Source organism: Aquarana catesbeiana, linkage group LG03 (assembly GCF_042186555.1).
Source record: "Aquarana catesbeiana isolate 2022-GZ linkage group LG03, ASM4218655v1, whole genome shotgun sequence".
Classification (NCBI taxonomy): domain Eukaryota; kingdom Metazoa; phylum Chordata; class Amphibia; order Anura; family Ranidae; genus Aquarana; species Aquarana catesbeiana.
The window spans coordinates 13,900,654-13,925,257 of record NC_133326.1 but is presented as its reverse complement, the minus strand read 5'-3'; the positions used below and the strand labels follow the sequence as shown (position 1 = coordinate 13,925,257).

Genomic DNA, 24,604 nt, shown 5'->3' with positions numbered 1-24,604 from the left:
GTAAACCGGAAGTGACGTTGTGACGTCGATTCCGTGTTTTTACATAGGAGACTCGATCAAAGCCGGTTCTGGCTTTGTTCGAGTCTCGGCCCAGCCGGCGGAAGTGCTGGATCGTGGATCGGGTCTCCCGGTGGGACGGGAAGAGCGGCGGGGGGGGGGGACGGGACTCCGTTCCTTTAGGATAACAGCAGAGCGGTTTTTTTTAGCCATATTGGTTGTTATCCCTAAAGAGCCAACCGCCCGCTCTAAAAAAACGGTACTGGGGTGATACCTGCAGCTGTAGGCATTACCCCGGTTTAACCCCTTCAAGCCGAGGCCGCATATGTGCGCACGGTCGGCGCTGAGGGGATTTCTCATTGAAAAATGTAAAGTGGGAGCTAAAAACATAAATGCAAAGTATAGACTAGGGGGGAGACCCTTTGGGGAGAATCCAGGATGAAAAAGGATCTGGGGGTACTAGTTGATCACAGGCTCCGCAATAACATGCAATGCCGAGCTTCAGCAAGGAAGGCCAGCAGACTATTACCATGCATGAAAAAGGTTATTGACTTATGAGATAAAACTATAATACTACCACTTTACAAGACTCTTTTCTGGTCACCAGTCCTCAGGAAGGATGTGCTGGAACTGGAGAGAGTCCAGAGAAGGGCAACAAAGCTAATAAGACGGTTGGAGAAACTCGGTTATGGGGGAACAACTACAAACCTTAAACATATTCTCCCTGGAGAATATTTTTAAATGGTGACTCCAGCATTGGGAGAAAACTTTTTATCTAAGGTCTCTAAAGAAGATACAGGGCCACACAATGAACTTGGACAAGAAGCCGTTCAATCTTTAACCGCTTCCCGCCCGCCGGCCGTCAAATGCGAACGGGGCAGGGCGGCGCAGCTCTCCTTCTGGATGGACATTGTATGACGGACTCCCAGAATGACCGCTCTCACGCGCTCGTGGGGACGCGCATCGTGGCGATTGGTGGTGCGGTGTGTCAGTCTGACACACCGCACCACCGATCTTGGTAAAGAGCCTCTGGCAGCGGCTCTTTACCACGTGATTAGCCGTGTCCAATCACAGCTGATCACGATGTAAACAGGAAGAGCCATTGATCGGCTTTACCTCACTCAGACGTGAGTAGAGGAGAGCCGATCGGCTGCTCTCCTGTCGGGGGGGGGTGTCTGTGTTGGTCTGTGTTGATTGTTTATCAGCGCAGCCCTGCTCGGATGCCCACCCAGGATGCCGTCAGGACCACCAGGGATGGCCACCACACTGGACCACTAGGTATGCCACTCTAGACCACCAGGGAAATGCCAATCAGTGCCCATCCCTAATGCCTGCCAGTGCCCATCCCCAATGCCATCTATCAGTGCCATGTATCAGTGCCCAGCAGTGCCGCCTATCAGTGCCACCCATAAGTACCCATCAGTGTCGCCTACCAGTGCCACCTATGAGTGCCCATCAATGTCCATCAGTGCTGCATATTAGTCCTGCCTACCAGTGCCCATCAGTGCCACCTTATCAGTGAAGGAGAAAACTTACTTATTTACAAAATTTTATAACAGAAACAGAAATATTTTTTTTCAAAAATTTAGGTCTTTTTTTTATTTGTTTAGCCAAAAATAAACACAGAGGTGATCAAATACCACCAAAAGAAATGTATTTTTGTGGGAATAAAATGATAACAATTCTGTTTGGGTACAGTGTAGCATGACCGTGCAATTGTCATTTAAACAGCGCTGAAAGCTGAAAATTGGCCTGGGCAGGAAGGGCACAGTATTGAGGTGGTTAAAGCGGGGGTTCCAGCCCAACCCCCCCCCCTCCAAAAATTAAATGTACTTGTAGAGGCCGGCACCCCAGCCGATTTTTCAGTCGGCTCTCGGGCGCTGCCGCTGCCATTCCTTGTAAAGGAAACCGGTTCCCTATTGCACATGCACTTTCTAAATGGCAAGGTGGAGGGGGGATGAACTTCCTGTGGCAAGGTCTCCCGAAAGTGGGGATAGGTACCTGTCAAAAGGTGCACCGGAGGGGGCGGGGGGGTGGCAGATAAGCGACGCTTCCACTTTTGAGTGGAACTCCGCTTTAACTGCATAAGGGGTTCTTTACTGTTAGAGCAGTAAGGATGTGGAATGGACAGTGTCAGCAGGGATTGTAGATACATTCAAGAAATTGAGTGCTGCTTGAACCTTAGACAAATCCCAAAAGCTTGTATTGAAAAATTGTATGTTAGTGCAAATTTTTTTTTTAAAAAGTATCACGGACCATACTCAATGGTTACTCTCGCAAGTGCACTAATCACAGCCACAATCCGCTCAAGCTAGATTAAAAAAAAAAACTATAGGCTTCGTTCACACTAGAGCGACTTTGAGTGCGACTTTACACTCTCTGGCACTCAAGGTCCAAGAAAGTCGCATCAAAGTAATGCAGGAACCTTTTCATAGTGGCTGCAACTTTAAGCCGCATAGATTGGAACGGGTGGCATCGAAATCAATGGGCTGTGACTTGTTATGCGACTTTGTGTCCAAAGTCGCATTGGCAAGTCGCTCCAGTGTGAACGGAGCCTTAGATTTGTTTCTTAGTAAACACAATGTACAGGGATATGGATAATGTTAGCGATATGGATGGACCAGCGTCTTTATTCAACCTTACCAGCTATGTACCTATATTTACTTCCTGTTTGCTGCTGGAACAAATTTCAAGGTGGAGATTGTGACGTTCTACTCCGTCTCTCCACCTCAGCCAATAAGAGGAAGCCGCCTATTCATTGATAAAAATACAAGGCTTCCTCTGAATGGCTAAGAAGCATTTAGCATGACTCTATTATGTTACAGCCGCAGATAGGAAGTCTCCTGAGATGCTGCTGGAATATCGCACTACATGCTGTACACTACAACGCTCACAGGAGCCGCATCACTTAGTAAAAGAAATAGTTCACTTGGTCCAAACGAACGATTTTAAAGTGACAGAAAACCTGGAGTTAGACTTTAGGTGCCCATAAGCTTCTATTAGAGTGTTTAATTTTTAGTCATTTGACCCTATGATATTTTCTGGGTATATTATACAGTACTGTACATCAATTGCATACAACCGGTCAGGGGGATTTTGTTGTGGACTGAGGGCAGTACCAAAAGTAATGCAAAAGTGGGCATAACTTTTTGTAATAACTGAGGCCCCATTCACACCTGAGTGTTTTGTAGCTTGAAGCCTGAAGCTCCAAAACGCTGGAGGAGAAAAAAAATCAATTCTTCTCTATGGAGAAGGTTCACATCTCCACTCCAAATCGCCTAAAGCCAAACCCCTTAGCGCCGGTTCACATTAGAAGCGGCACGACTTGCAGGTCGCCTCACCGAGGCGACCTGCACACGACTGCCGCGGTGACTTGCAAGACGACTTCTGTATAGAAGTCTATGCAAGTCGCCCCCAAAGTAGTACAGGAACCTTTCTTCTAAGTCGGAGCGACTTGCGTCGCTCCGATTAGAACGGTTCCATTGTACAGAACGGGAGGCGACTTGTCAGGCGGCTAGGTCGCCTGACAAGTCGCCCCCGTGTGAACCGGCTCTGAGGCAGGCCATACATGGGGTCGGATTACGAAATAATTTTCTTTCAAAAATCTTATCTAAGAATTTTCGTTCGTATTTCGCACCATTAGTGGGCTGCAGCAACAGCCGATTTTCGTGCGGCAATCAAATTTGAGTAATCGGATATGTTGGAAATTTTTTGAAAGACGAACGATTTTCTAATCAATGATGGGACAATCGTGCAAGAAATGTGCAAGAACAGAAAATTGCCGGAAAGAAAACAGGATTCCCAACCGCGAAAATTCTTTTCTGTAGCAACACGAGGTGAAATTGAAGGCTTGGTCGGCTGAATTTCAAAATCAATGGTGGCATCATCGGATCACAAAACGCACACATTTTCTGATTTTCAAAAGAAAATTCTTTCGAAATTCGACCATGTATGGCCAAGCCTTAAGCTCGAAGTTCTGGATTTTTTTTGTAGCTCAATTCGGGCGTTTTTCTGCTTTTTATGTTGGTGTTTTTAAGTTGGACCTTTTGACCTGTGTAAAATCGCACAACTTTCTGCCTGAAAACGATACACTCAGGTGTGAATGCAACCTTATAGGCTAGTCAAATTTCACATTGGTCTTGTTGGTAGACCAAACTTTCTAAGCAAAGGTTTACTGCTCATCAGGCTTTGGGGCGGGGGGGGGGGGGGAGGGCGCCGGACTGTGGTCAGTGGAGTAGAAAATGCCCCAGCATGAGTTGGAGTAAACCAAGCCCCAGCATTGGTTTTAATTTGAGGAATAGAGCCCCATTGTTCATTTCAGTGGGAGGAATGGTGCCCCATTGATGGTGCCAGTGGAAGCAATGGTGCCTCATAAGTGGTGTCAGTTGGAGCAATAGCGCCCCATTGTTGGTATCAGTGGGAAAAATTTTGCCCCAACATTGGTGTCAGTGAGAGGAATGGTGTCCCATCATTGGTGTTATTTTGAGGAATAGTGCCCCATCATTGGTATCAGTAGGCGGAATGGTGCCCCGTCATTGATGTTAGTTGGAGGAATATTGCCCCATCATTGGTATCGGTCAGAGGAATGGTGCCCCATCATTGGTGTTAGTTGGAGGAATAGTGCTCCATCATTGGTATCAGTGAGAGGAATGGTGCATATAACTGAAAAAGATAAAAGAAAAACTATGAGCGTCACCTCAGTAATGGGTAAAGAAGGGGATATATTAATCCAAAATAAACCTGAACCCTATATAGGCATTCACTCCTTCCCAAATAAAGGAAAAAGGAGTGTGTTCCTCTAGACCAGTGGTCATCAACCCTGTCCTCAGGGCCCACTAACAGGCCAGGTTTTATGTATTACCTTGGGGAGATGCAGACTAGAATACTGCAATCACTGAGCAGCAAATGATATCACCTGTGATGTATTTCAGTTATCTTGCAAACCTGGCCTGTTAGTGGGCCCTGAGGACAGGGTTGATGACCACTGCTCTAGACCACAATAAACATAGAATTAAAGAGGACTAAAAGTCCACAAGGGAATCGTCATCTACTTTCAATAAAGTGTATTCATGTTGTTATACTCGACCATTTGTTTTCTTTTTGACAATTCCTTGTGGACCATTAATCCTCTTTAATTCAGGTAGAGGAATGGTGCCTCATCATTGGCATTAGTTGTGGGAGGAATAGTGCCCCATTGTTGGCATCAGTGGGAGAAATATTGCCCCATCAGTGGTGTCAGTGGGAAGAATACTGCCCCATTATTTGTGACTGTTAGAGGAATAGTGACCTGAGGGCCAGTTAAAGGTAAGCAAAAGGATCCGCATCCAGCCCCCAGGCCATAGTTTGGAGACCTTTGCTCTATAAGAAGGCTTCTTATTCATTGCAGGTAAATAATGGATCCCAAGAAGAAGCAGCATGGCGTCACTGAGTTATTGTTAAAGGAGAGGTGCAGGGTGTCCAACATCCACAGAAGGCTCCAGAATGTTTGCATAGATTACATCATTGAGAAGAGTCACCAATGACAAAACATTGCTCTTGCCAATGGATTCATCTTCGTTTTTCGCATTCTGTAGCCTTCTGTGGATGTAGGACAGCCTGCACCCCTCCTTCATCAAGAACTCAATGATGACACGTTGCTTCTGCTTGGAATCCATTATTTACCTGCAATGATAAAGAAGAAGAGAGTTACTATAGAGGAAGAGTTACTATAGAGGAAGAGTTACTATAGAGGAAGAGTTACTATAGAGGAAGAGTTACTATAGAAGAAGAGTTACTATAGAGGAAGAGTTACTATAGAAGAAGAGTTACTATAGAGGAAGAGTTACTATAGAAGAAGAGTTACTATAGAGGGAGAGTTACTATAGAAGAAGAGTTACTATAGAGGAAGAGTTACTATAGAGGAAGAGTTACTATAGAAGAAGAGTTACTATAGAGGAAGAGTTACTATAGAAGAAGAGTTACTATAGAGGAAGAGTTACTATAGAAGAAGAGTTACTATAGAGGGAGAGTTACTATAGAAGAAGAGTTACTATAGAGGAAGAGTTACTATAGAAGAAGAGTTACTATAGAGGAAGAGTTACTATAGAAGAAGAGTTACTATAGAGGGAGAGTTACTATAGAAGAAGAGTTACTATAGAGGGAGAGTTACTATAGAAGAAGAGTTACTATAGAGGGAGAGTTACTCTACCAACATGTGAAATTTGAACGACCTATGGAAGTTAAGAGAGAAATGGGCCCACTTCTGCATTACTTTCAGTACAGCCCCCATATTATTTGCCAAACACACACACAGCTCCTATGTGCTCACCTGCAGCCAGAAGTTTGTTTGTAGTGGAGCAGCTTTCTGTTGATATACGGTGCCAGTTTTCCACCTGATGAAGTTAAGCCTCATTAAGTTATTTGCACTGAAATTATTCTTTCCAAATGTGTATTTAATGCATCTGCAGTTTGGAAAATCCCTATTCTGAATACTTTGCATAATAAATTAACAATGTGCATATAAAATGCAATCAACGTGGTTATAACCAGCACAAAAATGTTCTATTCCATATGTGAAAAGTGTAAGGTATGAAAGGGACCTTACACTATTCATGGTAATTGTGCATAAACCATCAGTGTGCACCCCTGTCTGCAACACACAATGCCAAGTAACAGCATTACAAGTTTTAAAAATGAACATTTCTATATGAGGGTAAAAGGAACATAACTCACCTGGTTTCATTTTAAAGGTGCACCTCTTCAGGGCCAGTGCAATGATTTTTGTCTACACAAGCGCAGATGCATTATGCTGCCCTCCCACCACTCCCCTCCTCCATATGCATACCTCCCAACTTGAGAACTTTACATTCAGCGACACTTCAGGGAGAAAGTGACCAGCGGGGGGCGCTATGCGAAAAGTAGATGTGGCCAAACTATATTTATTGTCACTGTGTCCCCCATCACATTGTGGACCCCCCTGGTCTTTGTGTCCCCCATCACTTTATGGACCTTGCTTTGTGCACTGGTGCACAGTCATGTTGGAACAGGAAGGGGCCATCCCCAAATCCCCACAAAGTTGGGAGCATGAAATTGTCCAAAATGTCTTGGCATGCTGATGCCTTAAGAGTTCCCTTCACTGGAACTATAGGGCCGAGCCCAACCCCTGAAAAACAACCCCCACACCATAATCCCCCCTCCACCAAATGATTTGGACCGGTGCACAAAGCAAGGTCCATAAAGACATAGATGAGCGAGTTTGGGGAGGAGGAACTTGTCTGGCCTGCACAGAGTCCTGACCCCAAACCGATAGATCACCTTTGGGGATGAATTATAGCGGAGACTGCGAGCCAGGCCTTCTTGTGCAACATCAGTGCCTGACCTCAGAAATGCTCTTCTGGAAGAATGGTCAACCATTCCCGTAGACACACTCCTAAACCTTGTGGACGGCCTTCCCAGAAGAGTTGAAGCTGTTATAGATGCAAAGAGCGGGCCAACTCAATATTGAACCCTACGGACTAAGACTGGGATGCCATTAAAGTGTGTGTGTGTGTGTATAAAGGCAGGCGTCCCAATACTTTTGATAATAGAGTGTATGTAGAAAGCTCAGCAGCTACTAATATACATGTACAGTGTATTTGAATGTTGGAGCTGTTGGGTTAGACTGTTTCACTTTAAGTCTGGTAAAATCATAATCTAGGCTAGTGTATCTCAGGCAGGGTGTTGTCTCAATTCTTCTAGGGTTCGGCAATCACTGGACCCAGTTTGTCTTTGATCAGCTTCATGAGTTGTCATGGTGCGGGTGAGCCAGCCAACCGCTATTATCATAGCAATCAATAGTGCTCTATGGCCATTAGATGCTATGGTGATGGCAGCCGGCTTGCCCACACCATGGCAACATATAACTCTGATTCAGGGCACGCGGCATACAGGGCCACCCCACGGCATTCAGGAGAAAATGCAAGTCAGCCTCCTCCACCTCCCGCACTGTGCCGAGCTGCTGGGGCTGAAAGGTAGGGCTATGATGTAAAGCGGGAACTGTGTGACTGGGGGCTGCGTGGGTGGGAGGACTATGTGATTGGTAAGCGCTCTTAAGGAGAAGATTCGTGTATGGGGGGGGCTTCTGATGTGAAGTTAAAAGAGAAGTATGGGGAGAAGTATACTTATCTAGGTAGATGCTGCATCTGTCCCCTGCAGCCTCTAAGACTGAGGACTGAGCGATCAAAGACTGCTGATTGCTCAATTCTCAGTGTTCTGTGAGCAGAGAGCTGGTCACTGGAGCGCAGGGCTCGATGTGGGGGGGGGGGGGGGGGGGGGGGCGGTTAGCTCAGGCCCTCAGTTGCTCGCTGAGAGGCTGAGCCTGCTGCTGGTCCAGGCTTCTGGATGGATCCCAACCATATGGTCAGGATCTTTTTAGAGCCTGCACTGGCTCTGCGGTGTCGGCCAGCAGTGGGCCTTTGCCCACTGCCGGCTGGAAACAGGTCACAGGAGTGCAGAATGAACTACACTCCTGTGATCCCCAGAAGTATAGCCAAAAGAGCTTTGGCTAAACTTTTCCTTTATTTTAACAAGGCTATTGTGTACGTTGTCCCAGGCTCAGGTGACCCAAAAGTGGAACTTCCGCCCATCTGATTCCTCCCCCCCCTCCGGTGCCACAATTGGCGGCGGCAGCTGCCGAGACCCGAGCGATTGATCGGCTTCGACTGCCGATATAGCTGGACCCTGGGACAGGTAAGTGTCCATTTATTAAAAGTCAACCGCTGCAGTATTTGTAGCTGCTGGCTTTTAATATTTTTTTTTTTTTTAGGTGGACTCCCGCTTCAAGTAACATTTATGTATTTTACGTTTTAGCCTGGGGTCCCTCAAGATTTGGCATACTTTTTGAAGGGAGCCCTGACTGAAAAAAGGTTGCAAAATACTGATCTAGCTTGTGTGACCAAAAAATTCTTCTTCAGCTGCCAGGATCTTTAGGTGCCCGCTCCCTCTCGAGAATCAGTGGTAGCTTTGCTGCTGGGTGACTACAGAAGAAATTGGTGGAGGTTCTTCTGCCTTCTTAGTCACCTCATCTTCTAAGGCTTTTGGTTGGACAGAAGAAGTAGCAGTGCATTGATGAGGTTATGTCTTGTGCTATGTTATTGATGGGGAAATTGCATATTTCATATTTCCTTATTAAGGTTGTCTCAAAATATCTAAGAAAGCCTCCAATATCCTGGTTACCTTATCTGACTTCATACCAAAGGAACACCATTACAAACTGACCAAGTCCTTAAAAGGTCATTTTGCTTACAAAGTGGGGTTGGCCATATCCTTACACACAAGTCCTATATACTACAGCTAAAACTTGGAATAATTGTTTAGCTTTAGAGCTGCCATCAGGCATGCGTCTGATCTGGTCACCTGTGCCATGCCATATAAAATGGAGGGACCCGTGGCGGAAACAGCATCTTTAGGTAAGTATTCTTGTCATATTTTCTAATTATTATCTGTATCTGTCATTATTTAATAAAAGAGGTAATAACCGCTGTATTTTTATTTTCACCTACAGGTAAGCTTATAATAAAGCTTACCTGTAGGTTGAATTAATATCTCCTAAACGTGCACCGTTTAGTAAATACTCTAGCGAGCAACAGCCGGTGACGCCACAAGGCATGTGCTCTGAAAGAATGGCATACCCATGCTGTTCCTTCAGAGCTCCGTGCCGTGGCCGTGACTCTCGCGCGCATGCGCAGGAGTGACGTTATCGTGGCTCGCCCATTCAAGCAACCACAGCCCGCAAACTCGGAAGGAAAACTGGATGAAGATGGAAGCCTCTGCAGCGTTGACAGCGTGCTACTAAAGGGCATTCATTTCAAGGTAAGTCTTTCATAATGTGCAATGCATACCCCATATGAAGTCTATTCTGACAAAACGCGTCGGATGAAGTGCCGCTATCACCATTGTGTCATCTTATGCCATTAATCCTTGATTGACATGTGAGTGTTAAATTTTTTACTAATTTTAATTAAAAGATCTGAAAAGTTATCACAATATGTGGAACCTTTTTTGTCATTTTGGTTTTACCGTGTGAGCTGATTCCAACCTCACTGGGTGTCCTCTTCATTGGCTGTACCATATTTTGATGTCTATTTAAACACATACTGGTTTCCTATATCGTACTAAGTTTAGTAAGATCGAGGCTATGCGGATTGTCGCTGGTTTACATCAACCATGGTGTTTTGACACCCAAGCCTTTTTCACTTAAGAGGTATAAGCCCCTTCAAGTCCAACCTTTCTGGTAAGCCTTCAGATAATCGGTGGCAGTCTCCTCACAGGATTCCCTCACCTGTTGACTTTCATTGATGTCTATTGGCCTACAATTACTAATTCACGGACATTGTCCAGATTCACCAGACCATTTGGTTTTTACCACATATCTGTCAGTTTTCACGTGGTGGACATTATCACAATATTGTCTACATTTATGAACATATTTTCTTTTTTAAGCGCTGCATTATTTTTTCTTTGGTTTATTGCTCTTTGTCTTCGGCCATGCTGGCTGCTTAATCTTTCACACAACGTGGTTTATATACATGACACAATTTAGGTACTAGCACATTATGCCTTTGCCTTGCAGGGTTTGTTTGTTTTGATTTTTTTTGTTTAACCTTTACTACTGCTTTAAGTGTTATACTTATAAGTATTTGTGTGATCTCTCTTTGCACATCTTGAATACAACCCCAAAAATGTAAACAATCACATAACCATGATAAAATAGTTATCCTCATGTTTAGTGTTGGACTGTGCAAAGCTCTGAAACCTTAATTGGCTTAGTGTTGGCCAAATATCAGTATATTACAGAAATCTAATATACACAAATTCATGTATTTAGACTAGATTTATGTTTTATTCATTTTTAAAGTGATACTAAAGTTCCTGATTTTTTTCATTTTAAAATAACACGTCGAACTTGCCTGCTTTGTATAGTCGTTTTGCACAAAGCAGCCCCGATCCTCCTCTTCTCTGGTCCCTCCCTGGCGCTCCTGGCTTCTCCCCCCTGCCGAGTGCCCCCACAGCAAGCAGCTTGCTATGGGGGCACCCAAGCCAAGCCGCCACTCTGTGTGTCCATTCAGACACAGAGCCATAGTTCAGCCCCGCCCTCTCTCTTTACTCATTAGCTCAGTAACTTTGATTGACAGCAGCGAGAGCCAATAAGGAGAGAGAGTCCCAGGCAGCCGAGCCATTGATCTTTTTAGTTATCTGTAAGGGGGTAATTCTTCCCAATGACCACAAGCTTAAGGAGCATTCTTCCCACTGACCATCACACTAATGTATCATGATTTGTAGATATATAGGAATGTTTTTAGGAGGGATTCCGTGGTGTTGAGAAAGCCTGGTATATAGTATAAAGTATCCAGTTTTTATATTATCAAAATAACTCCATTTCAGTTTCTCTCTGTAGAGATTGGTCTTACCTCTCGGATATTAGGGAAGCCGTTGGCTCTTATAATCTTTTTGTAGAACTGAACAGATGCTTTTGCATAGCGAGGCTTGTTCTTGCTTTTAAATTCCACAAAATAGAGTCCAAATCTTTCTGAAAAACCTTCATCCCACTCAAATTTATCCATCAGAGACCAAGCTGTGTATCCCTGGATGTGAACCCCGTCCTTTATAGCTGCCATAGAAGAAGAAATAACAATGTCAAACGTTAAAAAAAGTCTTATGATGCTACAACTTGGTGATTGTTTGGCATGTTGAAGGCTGTAGCAAGGGTCCATTTAAAGCAGAGGTTCTCAACCTTTCTAGTGCTGTGACCCCTTGATAAAATTTCCCAATTTGTGGGGACCCCTAACAGTAAAATTATTTTCGTAGCATGGGTTGTCAGCACCCAAGGCAAGACGAGTAATTTGCGCCCCTAACCCCACAAACATTTAGCGCTCCCGGAGTCCCTTCCACTCGTACAGTATTAAAACCCCTTATGGTACATTTTAGGATGTACCACTCTTTCTCTTTGTTTTCTTTTCTTTCCATTTTATCTCTTTCTATGCTAATTTCTTGTTTTTTTCCCCCCATCCCTCTCTAGCCATTTTTCTTGTTCTTTCTCTTATTCTTTCTCTCCCCTTTTTCTTTGTTCCTCCCCCTCATTTCCTCTCCCTTCCATGTATTCTCTATTTTTATTCCTTCTCTTACTCCTTGGTGGGGGGGGGGGGGGGATGAGTGGCAGTGCTGGGGGGAGTTATGATCAGCCAACTTAGGTGCTCCTTGATCAAGGTCATCTGCTGATCTGAGAACTGTAGTAGGGACTTTTAATAACAACTATAATCACAGGTAGTGTTACTCACTGTGTCTCCGACTTTGTGGTGTCTCGTAGCAGTGACACCTATGCCGAAATCAGGAGATAGGGTCTCCTCCAGCCCCTCCCACTTCACATTCCTCACTTGACCTTCAGTCTCTGTCCCCCAGCCATGCCGTGAACTGAATGGGCGACTGAGTGGGCGGGCGTGGGCTCCAGGTACAGCCCTGCTGGACGGCCGCAAAAAGGCTGCGAGAGCGGTGCGGGCTTCAGGAACAGCCCAGGATTCGGTGACCCCTGGCAAATCGTCATTCGACCCCCAGGTTGAGAAGCACTGATTTAAAGTATTGTTGCTGGCACAGAGTAACAATACGATACTTTTGATTTTTATAGGTAGGTATCACATGGCTCTATCACCTCTGTAGTTTATATTGGACTGGGTCCATTGAATAGAGAGATGCCTCTCTCCGTTGGATGTTCCCATGTTTATTTCATACCGCACATCCATTTTCCAGTATGTGCCAGTTATAAAAAGTTGCGGTATGGAGTCTGCAGTGTCCCATTGAGTGTTGCTTGCAGAAAGCACTCTTTGGTTGGATCAGAGGCCAGCCATATGACTTTGACCAACCAGATGAAATGTTGTTGTACCGATACTGCTGCATGAATAAATCTTTTCTGTCTTGCTGTGGCTTTTGAAGAACTAGTTTAGGGTTTACTACTACCAGATAAGTTAAATTGTACTGCTAACAGTATAGAATCTCCATTCATCTAGTTGTGTACGACAATCCTGACGATCCTTTTGTTGTTACAATCTAAACTGAAATTTTCATTTTCAGATTTTCCCCAGTCATCTTTGCAGGACAGCACATGAAAGAGCATGACTCCACCCCTTCTGGAGGCAGGAAACATAGCAGTGTGCTGATGGCGAGATCCCGATCTGCCCCCGTCTTTCAGAAAATTCAACATGAGAGGAATTCTCATGGACACCCTCCTGTCCTGATACCAAAGTAAAAAACCTTCCACATTTTCTCATAATCTGCTAACATTCTACATGGAAGTGTCGTGGAAAAACCCACTATACGCTTTTGCGCTAATAAGCGTCCATTTCGTCTAATGGTATAATGCATCTTGCCTATCACTCTATTTCCCGCATATCCCCAAGTAAACAGACATGACCACAGCTTACGTCCTCTTCTCGGCATGACTGCCTCCACTGAGCACCGCACTTGGTTTTTTATTCCTCCACCACAAAAGCAATGACAAACAGGAAGTCATGGCCCCAACAGCCAATCGCTTCCTCCATGGGAAATGACCTCACAGGATATGAATGTCAACACAGGAAATCCTTCCAACAGGATGAGTTTATACAACAACCAATGAATAATGACTAGGGGAGTCTTATGGGCGGGGCAGCGTGTACGATCTCCCGCCCCCTGTCTCTGTGAGCTATCTTCAGCTACACAAAGGAAGCTTGTGATGATGAACGCTGTTCCCGACCACAACAATTCAAAGACTCCAGTTTTTACAGTTTTTCATGAATCCTTATTCTGCTTTGTTCAGAGAACAAAGCATACCCGGACTATACTACTGTCCAGTGTGGATGGTAGATTATCTGCAGGTGCACGCCATGGCCCCCACAAATATGTTGATCAGGCACACAGGGGTGACAGGAGCGCACATCCGCTAAACCGATAATGTCTTTACAGAGCAAACACATCTCCCCCAGACGATCGTTCTGTGCATCGCGCAGGGGCCCCTCACTGGCGGACATATCCCCACTCTGAAAACACTTCTCTACAACCCCAAGGAGCTTTTCACTACTAAACAGATCTCAACCAGCGTCAGTCAGCTCTTTAGAGCAGGTTGCGGGAGAACTAACACTGGGAGACACTGTGACAATTCATATTAAAATACATCTTCATAAAATTTCCACATCTAGATATGGGGAGGCCTGTGGATGTGGTGTATCTGGAATTTGCAAAAGCATTTTGTCCCCCATAAACGCTTAATTTACAAGCTGAGATCCGCAGGCTTGGACCATAAGGTTTGTGCTTGGCTCAAAAACTGGTTAGAGGGAAGGGTCAAAAGGGTAGTGATAAAAAAACATGTACTCAGACTGGTCTGGCGTGGTGATTGGGGTACCCCAAGGTTCTGTCTTGGGACCAATTCTATTCAACATATGTATGGGATGACTAGTTCAGTCTCAGTCTTTGCAGATGACACAAAGATAAGGCAGAGTAATAAACCTCACATCAGGACATAGAAATTTTGCAGAAAGACCTGAACATAATAAAGGAGTGGGACAGACAAATGGCAAATGAGTTTTAATGTGGAGAAATCTAAAGTACTTGGGGTAAAAAAACATTAATGAAAAATATTCACTAGGTGGAGAACAGCTGGAAGAATCAAGGATGGAGAAGGATTCTGGGGTACTAATAGATGACAGACTGAGCAACAGCATGCAGTGCCAAGCTGCAGCTACCAAAGCAGGCAAGAATATTAGCATGCATAAAAAAGGGGATATACTCCAGGGACAAAACTATAATTCTGCCACTCTATAAAGCTCCGTTCAGTTCTGGTCACCAGTCCTCCGTAGGGATGTGCTGGAGCTGGAGAGAGTCCAAAGAAGGGCAACGAAACTTATAAGGGGACTGGAGGACCTTAACCACTTCCATACCGGGCCTATTCTGGCACTCCTCTTCTACATGTAAAAATCATCGTTTTGTTGCTAGAAAATTACTCAGAACCCCCAAACAATATATATTTTGTTTAGCAGACACCCTAGTGAATAAAGTGGCGGTCGTTGTAACTTTTTATGTTGCACTGTATCTGCGCAAAAATGTTTCAAACATGTTTTTTTTTTGGATAAAAAAAACTGTTTCATGAATTAAAAAATAAAAAAAGGTTAGCCCAATTTTTTGTATAATGTAAAAGATGATGTTACGCCGAGTAAATAGATACCCAACATGTCACGTTTTAAAATTGCGCACACTCATGGAATGGCGCCAATCTTCGGTACTTAAAAATCACCATAGGCAACGCTTTAAAATTGTTTACAGGTTACCAATTTAGAGTTACAGAGGAGGTCTAGTGCTAGAATTATTGCTCTCGCTCTAACGCACGCAGAGATACCTCACATGTGTGGTTTCGTTTACATATGTGGGCGGGACTTACGTGTGCGTTCGCTTCTGTGCTCTATTGCTTATTTTGCTTTATTTTTTTTCTTTTTACACTTTCTCTTTTAATTTTTTTTATCACTTTTATTCCTATTACAAGGAATGTAAACATCCCTTGTAATAGGAATGGTGTGTGACAGGTCCTCGTTATGGAGAGATGCGGGGTCAATAAGACCCCACATCTCTCCTCCAGGCTGGAAAGCATGAGATCAAAAAAAAAATTCACGATCCCATGCTTTCCAGCCGCGATCGCAGCTTTGTTTACAAGCGTGGCCCCGACATGACGGCTTAACGTCGCGCACAAGCCTCCGACAGTCATAGAAATGGCTGGTGACCATCTGGTCACTGGAGATCTCTACGATCGTCATCCGGTGGCGGCCGATTCTTTCTTCTGGTCTCCGATGGCACGGGAGAGCCTGGAGAAGCACCGGAGGGTGGCGGAAGGGGGGGATGTCCCCTCCCATCGCCTGTAAGAACGATCTAGTGGCTGAACTGCCGCTATGATCGTTATTACAGTGCACAGAATCGCCGGCTGAAAGAGTATATCTGAATGATGTCTGTAGCTGCAGGCATCATTTAGATATTCCCACTGAAAGTCAAGGATTTCATATGACAGCTTTGGGCTGGAAACTGTTAATTACGAGGAACGGCTGCAAACACTAAATTGATTCTCTCTGGAGAAAAGATGCTTGAGAGGGGACATGATAGCGATCTACAAATATCTCAATGGGGATCCCAGCATAGGAAATAAACTATTCAGTCCTAGGGAGTGTAAAAGGACACAGGGACACAGAATGAGACTGGAGGAGATTTAACCTTAAACTGCGTAGGGGGTTCTTCACTGTTAGGGCAATAAAAATGTGGAACTCCCTCCCACAATTGGTGGTGGATGCAGGGAGTATGGATATCTTTAAAAGCTTCTTAGATATGCATCTTAAAGGACACAACATACAGGGATATGGGAAATCAGCATAGACACTGATACATGCACCTACACAGGTTGAACTGGATGGACCATTGTCTTTTTTTTCAGCCTTACCGACTATGTAACCCTTTTCCTTCTAGAAAAGAAGGATCTTGATTACCCAGTCCGAAGCCCTTTGTCCTTCAGGTTTCTTTACCCCAGACACCAGGCCACCAATTTCAGAGTCTCTTTTTTGAGGGTCAAACATTGGACCCTGAAAGGGAAGATACTAACTGACAGCAAGCATCAAGGGTGGTTCCTCTGCAAGACGAAAAAGACGGAAGAATCAAAGCCTTTTGGGCAATTGAGAAGCCACCAAGATTAGCTCTTGAATTTCCTCAGGACTAGCGGAAACACAAACACTGATGGACTATGCTGGGGACCGCCTATTATTAGTCTTGTTGTGTTGCCTGTAGTGTAGTTCATGCTCTCTCATGTACTGTCCTGCAAACAGTTACTGGTGTAAAGTCTAAGGCCGCATACACACGAGCGGACTTTACGGCAGACTTTGCCCGGCGGACTGGATTTCGTCAGACAATTCGATTGTGTGTGGGCTCCAGCGGACTTTGTTTTCTCAAAAGTTGGACGGACTTAGATTTGAAACATGTTTTAAATCAATCCATCGAAATCGAGTCCGGTCGAAAAGTCCGCTCGTCTGTATGCTAGTTCGACGGACAAAAAGCCACGCTAGGGCAGCTATTGGCTACTGGCTATGAACTTCCTTGTTTTAGTCCGGTCGTAGGTCATCACATACGAATTCGACGGACTTTGGTGGATTGTGTGTAGGCAAGTCCGTTCATTCAGAAAGTACGTCGTAAAGTCTGTCGAAAAGTCCACTGAGCAAAGTCTGCCGTAAAGTCCGCTCGTGTGTACGCGGCATAACTGTGATTTTCCTCCTTACTTAACACTCGATGTCCAGAATAAGTAATCCAGAAAAACTGATTTTCTATAAATAATTTCATGTGTAATGACTTGATGGTCGTTGGGCCAGTTTATAAATGTGAAAAGGAGATGTTAGAAAGTTACTCGGGGCATCCCAACATTCACCACTCACCTTTTAACATCTCATTGGTGTAGCCTTTGAGGTACTGAATCCTCCATTCATCACACAGCTGAGAACAATGCATCTTCTCCGACACCCCATTCTCTGTTACCAGCACCATTGGATTTCCATACTGGGTCTAAGAAAAGTATATGCATTAGAGCAGAATGGAGTTACCTAATGATGTCAAGCAAAAATCAGTTATGATTGTGCCTTTGTCAGTGAATTGTGCTTATCCCCAGCCAGTGTTAGACATTAAACCTAATCCTCCCACTGAGAAATGGAGAGGAAATTAATTCGGTGTGTAGTGAAAAGCCGCATCTCTATGACGAAACGCGTCAAGCTGACTCTCTAACAGCACTTCCAGCCAGGAGAGTGGAACGCATGCTATGTGCTGACAAGATACCACATCTCCATAACCGCACAGGCCGAGTTTTTTTTTTTTTTATTAGTGACGCTAGTCCTGCCAATATCAGTTTTTTTAACATTTTGTAAGCTGTTTTAACCAATAAAACCCAAGGATTTTACTCTACGAGGAGCTCTCTCTTTTCTTTATTACGTGCTGTCACATGGCTTACCCCTTAAGTCCCGGAGCCATAATTGGAGGACAAACACCACAGAGGAGATACCGGAAGCAACCAGAGGTTATAGCATTGGGTTTGGTCCCCAGTAAATGACCTACAAGCAGGTATGACTCAGTTTTGCTGTAAGGCAAAGGAGTCCAACCCATCTGTTGAGTTTGGAAATTTTATATCGCCCCCAGGAGGAGGACCACCAATTCCATTGGGACACGGAGCACTATAGCACTTTTCTGCACAAAGAAAAGTACTATTTTGTACTTGTATCACATTATACACTTTAAATAATTTTAATATTGCCACCTTTAATTAATTATCGTTGTTAATAACTCATTAATTATTTAACTTATAATGGTCATTTAATTATGCCATCGTGGATCTATCATGTTGATATTTAGCCACATGTTGTATCCAATCATCCTAGGTTTATATCACGTATAAATATATCAGTTTGGCACATATATTAGTATTAAGAAAGAGCAGACGCTATTCATTTTTTTATTCATATTTTTCTTGCCCCACCAGTGGGGTTAATACTGGACGGCAGCGGCTCAAACATATTTTTCATCCAACTACCAAGCTGCGAGTGTCCTTCTATATGGTTCAGTGAGAAGTGTTTACCTCCAGGAAGTTACCTTGACAAAATTAAGCAGCCTCCGGAAACCCCACGGGACAGAGTACAGCCATTTTGACTCTGGCTCAGGCCATTTGGGGTCCACCAGCTCTCTCAGGTCTCTGTCGGTGAAGTAGCTGGGCCCCTGAGCAGATGGGAAGTTCCTGTTTGTGATGTATCTGGTGGTGAAGTGGCCAACCCCAAGAAAGTCACTTGTGCCTTTAATGAAACCTTTCTCTTGAGAGCTGAAGGTCGGGAGTCTGGATATTCCTAAACCCTGCTGAGCGCTCTTCTGGCCTTAAAGCAGAAGATAATTTACACATTACTGAGGCTGAGACAAAAGAATGCACATGTTTCTTTTAAAAGAACCTTTTGAAATGCCATAGGACAGCCACTGCTGTAGGCTAAGGTTACAATATTTATCTTATTTGCAGAAAATAATCTAATCCTATGGTGGTCACTTAAAAGGGGTTGTAAACCCTCAGGGTTTTTCACCTTAATGCATTCTATGCTACAGGTGCCCCCTTGGAAAGCGGCCCTCCGAGGGGGCACTCGAGAGGAGGAGGAGCCAGGAGCGGAGCGGGGGGACCCCAGAAGAGGAGGATCAGAGCCACTCTGTGCAAAACCCTTGCACAGAGGAGGCAAGTATAACATGTTTGTTATTTAAAAAAGAAAAAAACCTTTACAATCACTTTAATATAATTCATTCTCCGAAACTAACAGATAGACTAGTAATATCTTTAGTACTACTGAGTAGACATGTGCAATTTGTTTAGTACCGAATTCGTTTTTTAATTAATTTTGACAAATTCGTTAATTCCGAAATTTCCGAATTTTTCAATTTTCGAAATTTGGAAATGCAAAATTTCGGTAATTCGAAACTTCAGAAACTGGAAAATTTGGAAATTGGAAAATTTCGGAAATTGGAAATTTGGAAATTGGAAAATTTGGAAATTGGAAAATTCGGAAATTTGACATTTCGGAAGTTCGGAAATTCAAAATTCGGTAATTGGAAAATTTGAAAATTCGGAAATTGGAAAATTCGGAAATTCGAAATTCGGAAATTGGAAAATTCGGAAACTCACAAATTGGATAATTTGGAAGTAAGGAAATTTGAAAATTCGGAAATTCGAAAATCTGAGTTTTCGAATTTCCAAAAAAAGCAAAAAAACTAATGAAACGATTTTTTTGTCAGTGCACATGTCTACTACTGAGCCCCCAGAAAAAGACGTTCTTTATTGGGAAAGTGGTAGATTTAAGAAATGTTCTCTTGTCTCCACAATCTTCTTTATCCCCTATCTATTCATATACTACATTAAGGTGACTGTAAAGGTTTATTTTTTTCTTAAAATAATAAATATGTAAATACTTACCTGCTATGTGCAATGCAATGCGGCTTCATGGTCGCGACTCGTGAAACATGTTGAGCGGAACATATGAGCAGAAACATTCAAAGAGACATATGAGGACAAGTGGTACCCCCAATTCTGAGGATTTATATATGTGGATATACTGAGATTTGTACCATTAGTATCATATATGTTACCTTATCCTCTAGAGGCGCCACAGGCAGTCCAAAAACAATTTTATGCTTTTCCTTTTTTTATTTTTCTATTTTTCTCTGTTGTATAATGTTAAAACTTTTTAATGTAGATCAATAAATTGTTAACTGTTGTTATGGTACATGCCTTTAAAGTCCATTATTTCTCTTAGTATCTCTTTAAGTATATCTTGTAGGATGTGGCACATGTAAAGTAGAGGTGCTTATTAGCCACCAAAGGGCACCTTATTCATTTATTTCAATTGCTATGTGCAATGGTTTTCCACAGAGCCACCCAGAACCTCCTCTTCTGGGGTCGCCCGCTGATGCTCTTGGGTCCCCTCCTCCTTTTTGTGTAACCCCATCGCAAGCCACTTGCTGTGGGGCACACCTGTGGCCTCGTTCCCGAGCTGGGCTGTGTGCCTCTATTGACCCACACAGTGCGGCTCAGACCCGCACTCTGCTCACAGGATTTAATTGAAACCCACGCAGGCACAGGGAGAACTTGCAAACTTTTACCTTACTTTCAAGAATGCATTAAGGTGAAAAACCTTCTGCTCTGTCAGGGCTGGGCTCAGCCCTTCCTTCTCAGAGCTGGCCGCTCAGCTGTTGGCTAATTGCCAGCTCCTATCTCTCCACAGTTACTCAGCTGTTGATGATTTCCTGCTCGTCAGTCCTGCCTACTTAAGCCTCCCAGTCCAGAGGCTCTCTGCCTTCACCTTGGTCAACATCACAGAGACATTCGCCTGCATTCCTGTTTAAAGACTTGCTTTGCTGACATCCCTTCTGGCTCCAGATCCCGCTTGCTGTTCCACTACATTGATCCCTGACTTCTGGCTTGGCTGTCTATCCATTTCGGTTACTGAACTCTGGCTATGTTTTGACTACGTTTGTTCTTTTTACTTTTATTAAACAAGTGTGATTTAACTGTACTTCTGTCTCGGTCTGATTTCATAGTTTCTGACATGCTCTTACAGACACTTAAATAAATGAGTATGAAACTGCTACTGCTAAGAACTAGATCAGGATATCTCAACTGGGGTTCAGTTAAACCCTAGGGTTCAGCTGTGATCCACTGTTGCAGTGAAAATTATCTCCACTCAACAGTGGATTCAATGCCCTGCTTGACTGTCTTGCTGAGTACATCCAGACAGGTTAATATTCTCCATCGGTACTGTTAGATTTTTTTGGTTCCTACGTCACCAAACAGCGGCATGGGCTAAGAGGCGCTGGCAGCGTGGGACGGAAGGACTGCTCCTGGTTAGATAAGTAACTTCTCTAAAATACGCCCCTTCCGAGCCAATGACACCACAAAGCTCCTAGTCCACTCCCTGCCCAACTACTGCAACTCCCTCCTCACTGACTTACCTTTACATAGACTATCCCCCCTTCAGTCTGTCTTGAATGCTGCTGCCAGACTCATCCACCTTAACCATCGCTCAGCGTCTGCCACCCCTCTCTGCCAATCCCTCCATTGGCTTCTGCTCACCCAACGAATTAAATTCAAAATACTAACAATTACTTACAAAGCCATTCACACCTCTGCCCCCAGCTACATCACTAACCTACTCTCAAAATACCAACCTAATCATTCTCTTTGTTCCTCCAAAGACCTCCTGCTCTTTAGCTCCCTCGTCACCTCCTCCCATACTCGCCTCCAGGACTTCTCCTGAGCCTCTCCCACCCTCTGGAACCCCCTACCCCAATCTTTTCGACTATCTCCAACTCTGTTCACTTTTAGAAGACCCCTGAAAACCCTCCTCTTCAGGAGAAGCCTATCCTTCCTCTACCTAACAATTGTACATCTATTTTCTCCATCAGCTCATCCCCCACAGTTATTACCTTTTTGTATCTCTTGACCCTCCCTCTTAGATTGTAAGTTCTAACGAGCATGGCTCTCTGATTCTTACTAGAGGAGCATCAAATTCAATTTTGGTGCAGAAACCGAAAATGCAGGACGCACTTGGCACTTGCCGAAACCGAAAATGACAGTTTTTAAAATATATATTTTTGTATCGTATTCGATTTTTCAATTATTATCATGAATTTAAATGAACATGAAAAATCATTTGCACAGTATATATTCCCTTGCAAAGTAAACAGCCTCTTTGCCTTTAGTAAATCAACCTCTCTGTTTGTGATTTATCCATGAACTGATTTATCATCTGTAGCAGAATTAGTACAACATTTTATATTAAAATACCTTTAACTCTTTTTGAGTTATTAAAATATTGCATAGTTCTAACATCGGCTTCACAGAATGCTAATGTACCAGCAATTACCAGTGCCATTTCTCTTTTTATAGCTATAGCTTATAGCCAGTGTTGGCCACTTCATAAGCCCCCCATCCACGCGTTACTGCCAGTTAACGCCATATAGTTTTGTGTGCATTTCTGCCAGTTTAACGCCATATAGATCTGTGTGCGTTACTGACAGTTTAACGCCATATTGTTATGTGTGCTTAAAGCGGAGTTCCACCCAAAAGTGGAACTTCCGCTCATCTGAATCCTCCCCCCCCTCCGGTGCCACAATTGGCACCTTTCAGGGGGGAGGGTGGTGCAGATACCTGTATTAGACAGGTATCTGCACCCACTTCCGGGAATAGACTCCCACGGGAGTCACGCCCCCTCCCGCACCCCCCCGCTGTCTCCTGGGAAACACACAGGTCCCAGGAGATAGCGGGGACCACTTAGAATGCGCAGCGCGACTCACGCATGTGCAGTAGGGAACCGGGAAGTGAAGCTGCAACGCTTCACTTCCTGATTCCCTCACAGGGAATTGTGGCGGCAGCAGCCGAGAGCCGAACGATGCTGCCGACATCGCTGGACTCCAGGACAGGTAAGTGACCATTTATTAAAAGTCAGCAGCTGCAGTGTTTGTAGCTGCTGGCTTTTAATATTTTTTTTCTAGGTGGATTCCCTCTTTAACTGCTAGTTTAACGCCATATAGTTCTGTGTGCGTTACTGACAGTTTAACGCCATATTGTTATGTGTGCTTAACTGCCAGTTTAACGCCATATAGTTCTATGTGCGTTACTGCCAGTTTAACACCATATAGTTATGTGTGTGTTACTGATTCCAATTGCAATTTTTTTTTTGAAGCACATGATTAGAGCCGGAGGCTCTAATTGGCTTAAAAAAAAAGGTGGGCTCGGGGCACAGAGCACTGCACCCTGAGCCCACCCATTTATGTGATAATAGCGAATGAATATTCGCTATTGTCACACTGATTCTCCTCCCGGCCAATCAGGAAGCGAGCCTTGAGACCCGTTTCCTGATTGGCCAAAAGGAGAAGCGACCCTATTGGCCAAGTAGGAGGAGGGAGGAGACACACGGCTGTCATGAGGAGACGCAGAAGAAGCTGTCGCCCGGAGGGAAGCGCTGCTCGTGCCACAGATGTGGGGCTGACCGACCTGGGATGGGGTTGCGATTGACCAGTCCGACTGACCCACAGGCTCACCAGCCACCGCTGCTTATAGCTATATTCTGCTAAATGCAGATTGACCCGACATATTCACTTAGAGATGCTAAAAGTCTAGCTATTCAACATATTGTATGCCAAACATTTTAAAACTTGAGAATCTTTTTTCTGTTAAAAAAAATTTAAAAACTTGAGAATCTCCTCTCTCTGCATCAGATTTTTCTCCCGTTACTGATACCATGCCTTGTTCTGTCCTCTGTCTGTGTGGAGGCGGCCATTTTCCTTAGGGCAGGGTTTTGCTATGTCATGTCAGAGCCTCCAGCAAGGAGAACAGTGAGAATCCCAAGAGTGCCTGTGCACCCTCATATACCAGGAAATACACTTCATTTTCAGGGAGAATTCAAGACAACAGAAACATTTGTTCTAGTACTGTTTAGACACAACAAACATTTCTAGATGTTCCCAATAACATAGAACACCTTTTAGTTTTGACCTCTGGTCCATTTTTAAGCAGGGATGCTCTCACTTACCTATATATTCTTTCATGATCTGTGGGTAGTCTCCATTGAAAAGAGGATTGGCAAACCATCCAAAATTAAACTGAACAAATCTCTCCGCAGCTTCAATATCCTTCTGACTGGAGATGTCCACGGGTTCACCCCATTCTGTGGTCAGGGAAATTCCAACCATTCCTAAAGAGGAGAGAGAAATTCACACGCACTTTGTACTCCTCAACAGTAGAGCTTTGGAAGAAACTACATCTGTATCAGTAAAATGCGGCAAGATGATTTGTGAAGTTTCACAATTCTGTGTACTGTGTCAAAAGTAAGACCCCTTTCACACTGAGCCGCCCCGGGCGTCAGTGGTAAAGCGGCGCTATTTTTAGCGCCGCTTTACCGTCATTTTAGCGGTGATATTCGGCTGCTAGCGGAGCAGTTTTAACCCCCCGCTAGTGGCCGAAAAGGGGTTAAATCCGCCCGCAAAACACAGCTGCATCGGCGCTTTGCCGGTGGTATAGCAGCGCTGCCCC

The 24,604-nt window shown here is 44.2% G+C and overlaps 1 protein-coding gene across 6 annotated transcripts in view; it reads right to left on the bottom strand.

Annotated features, from left to right (window-relative positions):
• LCTL (lactase like) overlaps positions 1-24,604 on the bottom strand; it is a 127,063-nt gene that overhangs the window by 22,246 nt on the left and 80,213 nt on the right. For all 6 annotated transcript variants that reach the window (XM_073618297.1, XM_073618299.1, XM_073618296.1 and 3 more), the window contains exons 10-14: positions 24,105-24,266; positions 18,637-18,911; positions 17,436-17,562; positions 11,424-11,623; positions 6,305-6,368 (exon numbers count right to left, since the gene is read on the bottom strand). In XM_073618297.1, the coding sequence (XP_073474398.1) occupies positions 6,305-6,368; positions 11,424-11,623; positions 17,436-17,562; positions 18,637-18,911; positions 24,105-24,266 (828 nt within the window). The remainder of the gene's footprint in view (positions 1-6,304; positions 6,369-11,423; positions 11,624-17,435; positions 17,563-18,636; positions 18,912-24,104; positions 24,267-24,604) is intronic.